Source organism: Oncorhynchus gorbuscha, linkage group LG07 (assembly GCF_021184085.1).
Source record: "Oncorhynchus gorbuscha isolate QuinsamMale2020 ecotype Even-year linkage group LG07, OgorEven_v1.0, whole genome shotgun sequence".
In the NCBI taxonomy this organism is placed as follows: Eukaryota; Metazoa; Chordata; class Actinopteri; order Salmoniformes; family Salmonidae; genus Oncorhynchus; species Oncorhynchus gorbuscha.
This window is the reverse complement of record NC_060179.1, coordinates 8654527-8659526: the sequence shown is the minus strand read 5'-3', so window position 1 is coordinate 8659526 and position 5000 is coordinate 8654527. Positions and strand designations below refer to the sequence as shown.

Here is a 5000-nt window from a genome sequence, read left to right as displayed (position 1 = left end):
CCTTATCCCCACATATCAGTTGTTGGCTGAGTATTTGTAGGTAAGGTAACCTTATCCCCACATATCAGTTGTTGGCTGAGTATTTGTAGGTAAGGTAACCTTATCTCCACATATCAGTTGTTGGCTGAGTATTTGTAGGTAAGGTAACCTTATCCCCACATATCAGTTGTTGGCTGAGTATTTGTAGGTAAGGTAACCTTATCTCCACATATCAGTTGTTGGCTGAGTATTTGTAGGTAAGGTAACCTTATCCCCACATATCAGTTGTTGGCTGTGTATTTGTAGGTAAGGTAACCTTTTCCCCACATATCAGTTGTTGGCTGAGTATTTGTAGGTAAGGTAACCTTATCCCCACATATCAGTTGTTGGCTGAGTATTTGTAGGTAAGGTAACCTTATCTCCACATATCAGTTGTTGGCTGAGTATTTGTAGGTAAGGTAACCTTATCCCCACATATCAGTTGTTGGCTGTGTATTTGTAGGTAAGGTAACCTTATCCCCACATATCAGTTGTTGGCTGAGTATTTGTAGGTAAGGTAACCTTATCCCCACATATCAGTTGTTGGCTGAGTATTTGTAGGTAAGGTAACCTTATCCCCACATATCAGTTGTTGGCTGAGTATTTGTAGGTAAGGTAACCTTATCCCCACATATCAGTTGTTGGCTGAGTATTTGTAGGTAAGGTAACCTTATCCCCACATATCAGTTGTTGGCTGAGTATTTGTAGGTAAGGTAACCTTATCCCCACATATCAGTTGTTGGCTGAGTATTTGTAGGTAAGGTAACCTTATCTCCACATATCAGTTGTTGGCTGAGTATTTGTAGGTAAGGTAACCTTATCCCCACATATCAGTTGTTGGCTGAGTATTTGTAGGTAAGGTAACCTTATCTCCACATATCAGTTGTTGGCTGAGTATTTGTAGGTAAGGTAACCTTATCCCCACATATCAGTTGTTGGCTGTGTATTTGTAGGTAAGGTAACCTTTTCCCCACATATCAGTTGTTGGCTGAGTATTTGTAGGTAAGGTAACCTTATCCCCACATATCAGTTGTTGGCTGAGTATTTGTAGGTAAGGTAACCTTATCTCCACATATCAGTTGTTGGCTGAGTATTTGTAGGTAAGGTAACCTTATCCCCACATATCAGTTGTTGGCTGTGTATTTGTAGGTAAGGTAACCTTATCCCCACATATCAGTTGTTGGCTGAGTATTTGTAGGTAAGGTAACCTTATCCCCACATATCAGTTGTTGGCTGAGTATTTGTAGGTAAGGTAACCTTATCCCCACATATCAGTTGTTGGCTGAGTATTTGTAGGATTCCAGATTATAAGCACAACCAGAGAACAAAATCACAACATCCAATCAGAAATGTGCATTACTGCATTGAATACTTCAGCAATAAGGCCTGAGGAAGTATGGTATATGGTCTCTATTCCAGGGCTAAGGGATGTTCTTCAGCACGACGCAATGCGGAGTGCCTGGACACAGCCCTTAGCCGTGGTATATTGGCCATATATCACAAACTCCCGAGGTGGCTTATTGCTACTGGTTACCAACTTAATTAGTGCAGGAAAAACAAATATTTCGTCATACCTGTGGTATGCGGTATGATATACCACGGTTGTCAGCCAATCGGCATTCAAGGTCTCGAACCACACAGTTTATAATGTATGCTACGACACAGCTGTTTTACGGTACTCTGTCTCCCGGGTGGTCTGCAGGTGAAGCTCATTGCTGTTTATCCCAGGTCCCAGTTGACTCTCTCTCTCCCTCTGCTCTGCCTTATCAGCCCTGAGCAGCGGCACTTTGTGTAACAGGTCAAAGTTCCATTCAAAGCCGCCTGCCTGCAGAGTAGGGAGGGTGGGAGGGAGGGAGGGGGAGGGCTGGTTTTTGAGGGGGCGTAGCCCATCCCACGGGAGCCAATGAACAAACAGAGAGCTAACTCAGAACAGAACAGTCGTAAGCCTCAAGTGGTCTACTCTTGGCTGTCAGGTACCTTCAGCACAACACAACAACCCAAACAGTCAAGAGAGTGTGATGGTTATGCTCCTTGTCACCCACTCACCATGCCTGTTTTCAAACTCCTTTCAGATCCGGGCGCCTTGAAAACACAGGTGAGACAATGTGTGTGTGTGTGTGCGTGTGTGCGTGTATGTGTGTGTGTAGTGTGTGTGCATGGTTGTGTTTGCGTCTATATGTTTGTGCGTGGTGTGTGTGCATGCGTAGTGTGTGTGCACTAGTGTGTTTGCGTCTATATGTTTGTGTGTGTGTGTGTGTGTGTGTGTGTGTGTGTGTGTGTGTGTGTGTGTGTGTGTGTGTGTGTGTGTGTGTGTGTGTGTGTGTGTGTGTGTGTGTGTGTGTGTGTGTGTGTGTGTGTGCATTTGTGTGTTTGTGTGTGTGTGTGTGTGTGTGTGTGTGTGTGTGTGTGTGTGTGTGTGTGTGTGTGTGTGTGTGTGTGTGTGTGTGTGTGTGTGTGTGTGTGTGTGTGTGTGTGTGTGTGTGTGTGTGTGTGTGTGTGTGTGTGTGTTGGTCCTCACTCCTCCAAAGTTCTGCTCTGTTCTGTTTGAACGTTTGGAAGACGTTCCCTCCCCTCTATTGACTCCAATTGACTGATATCAGCATGAACAGATAGACAGTGAATGCAAGTCTTGTGTGGATGATTTGGAGAGTTGTGAAGGACAGATCTGAGCCCATATCTGGAATCCCATGTCTTTCATTTCATTACTTTTCCACTTTCATACTGTAGCAGATTAGGGGCGATTAGGAGTGTTGGACTAGTAAACGAAAGGTTAAAAGTTCAAATCCCCGAGCTGACAAGGTATAAATCTGTCATTCTGCCCCTGAACAGGCAGTTCCTAGGCCGTCATTGAAAATAAGAATTTCGTTCTTAACTGACTTGCCTAGTAAAATAAATAAAAATTGTAGTTTTTGAAAATGCATGATAAAACATTAATCCTCTTTGGCAGCTATTTGTGGTTAAGGTAGATTGTTGATTCTGTGATTCTGATGAAGGTTGTAATTGGTGATTGGGGTTATAATGCGTTATGCATTTAAAATACATATGACTCAATATACGCTGTCTGTTTGCAGAGCTAGCAGTGGATGATATATTTATTGAGTGTTTGCACAGCAGAGCAGGCATATTCATACCATTACCCGACCTGTCCTACATATTCATACCATTACCCAACCTGTCCTACATATTCATACCATTACCAGACCTGTCCTACATATTCATAACATTACCCAACCTGTCCTACATTTTCATAACATTACCCAACCTGTCCTACATATTCATAACATTACCCAACCTGTCCTACATTTTCATAACATTACCCAACATGTCCTACATATTCATAACATTACCCGACCTGTCCTACATATTAATAACATTACCCAACCTGTCCTACATATTAATAACATTGCGCAACCGGTCCTACATATTAATAACATTACCCGACCTGTCCTACATATTAATAACATTACCCGACCTGTCCTACATATTAATAACATTACCCAACCTGTCCTACATATTAATAACATTACCCAACCTGTCCTACATATTAATAACATTACCCAACCTGTCCTACATATTAATAACATTACCCAACCTGTCCTACATATTAATAACATTGTCCTATATTGTCCTATATTTTCATCCACTGCAGAAAGAGTGAAAGGCATTTACTGGTGATGCAATGCAACAATACTTTGGAAAAACTAGATGATTACTTCTTGCATTACTTATATATTCAGAAAAGATGTTTACGAGAAAATACATTATGATTCCTTTCTGTTTTTCAATGAAATTCGATTCAGAAATGAAAAAGCTTTAAGTTGGTTCCAAATGAGCGAGTTGACCACATGTCAGAGAACCACTATGATGTCAGAGACCACTATGATGTCAGAGAACCACTATGATGTCAGAGAACCACTATGATGTCAGAGAACCACTATGATGTCAGAGAACCACTATGATGTCAGAGACCACTATGATGTCAGAGAACCACTATGATGTCAGAGAACCACTATGATGTCAGAGAACCACTATGATGTCAGAGAACCACTATGATGTCAGAGAACCACTATGATGTCAGAGAACCACTATGATGTCAGAGACCACTATGATGTCAGAGACCACTATGATGTCAGAGAACCACTATGATGTCAGAGACCACTATGATGTCAGAGAACCACTATGATGTCAGAGACCACTATGATGTCAGAGAACCACTATGATGTCAGAGACCACTATGCTGTCAGAGACCACTATGATGTCAGAGAACCACTATGATGTCAGAGAACCACTATGATGTCAGAGAACCACTATGATGTCAGAGACCACTATGATGTCAGAGAACCACTATGATGTCAGAGAACCACTATGATGTCAGAGAACCACTATGATGTCAGAGAACCACTATGATGTCAGAGAACCACTATGATGTCAGAGAACCACTATGATGTCAGAGACCACTATGATGTCAGAGAACCACTATGATGTCAGAGACCACTATGATGTCAGAGAACCACTATGATGTCAGAGAACCACTATGATGTCAGAGACCACTATGATGTCAGAGACCACTATGATGTCAGAGACCACTATGATGTCAGAGACCACTATGATGTCAGAGACCACTATGATGACACACAAAATGTGTTTGATGGATCCTTTTTGTCTTCTTCGAATGCCTCTTAAGGGGAAAGTAATCAACAAAAAGTAATCAGATTACATTACTGAGTATGGGTAACCCCAAAGTTACATTACAGATTAATATGTTGGACAGGTAACTAGTAACTGTAATGGATTACATTTGGAAAGTATCCTAAAAAAACGCTGAATGTGACACAATATACTCACACAGTATATGTAGTTTAGTGATGTATGCTAGTATGTAGGTGTACATGAGGACATCTATTTTGTGAAGTTTACCAGTCCCTCCTGCAGCAAAGCACCCCCACAACATGATGCTGCCCCCCCTGTGCTTCGTGGTTGGG

General features: G+C 41.8%; 1 protein-coding gene across 3 annotated transcripts in view; it reads left to right on the top strand.

The window, feature by feature from the left end:
• The window catches only part of LOC124039463 (guanine nucleotide exchange factor VAV3-like), a 211840-nt gene that overhangs the window by 158052 nt on the left and 48788 nt on the right, over positions 1–5000 (top strand). For all 3 annotated transcript variants that reach the window (XM_046355457.1, XM_046355456.1, XM_046355458.1), the window contains exon 18: positions 2091–2113. In XM_046355457.1, coding sequence (XP_046211413.1) covers positions 2091–2113 — 23 coding nt within the window. The remainder of the gene's footprint in view (positions 1–2090; positions 2114–5000) is intronic.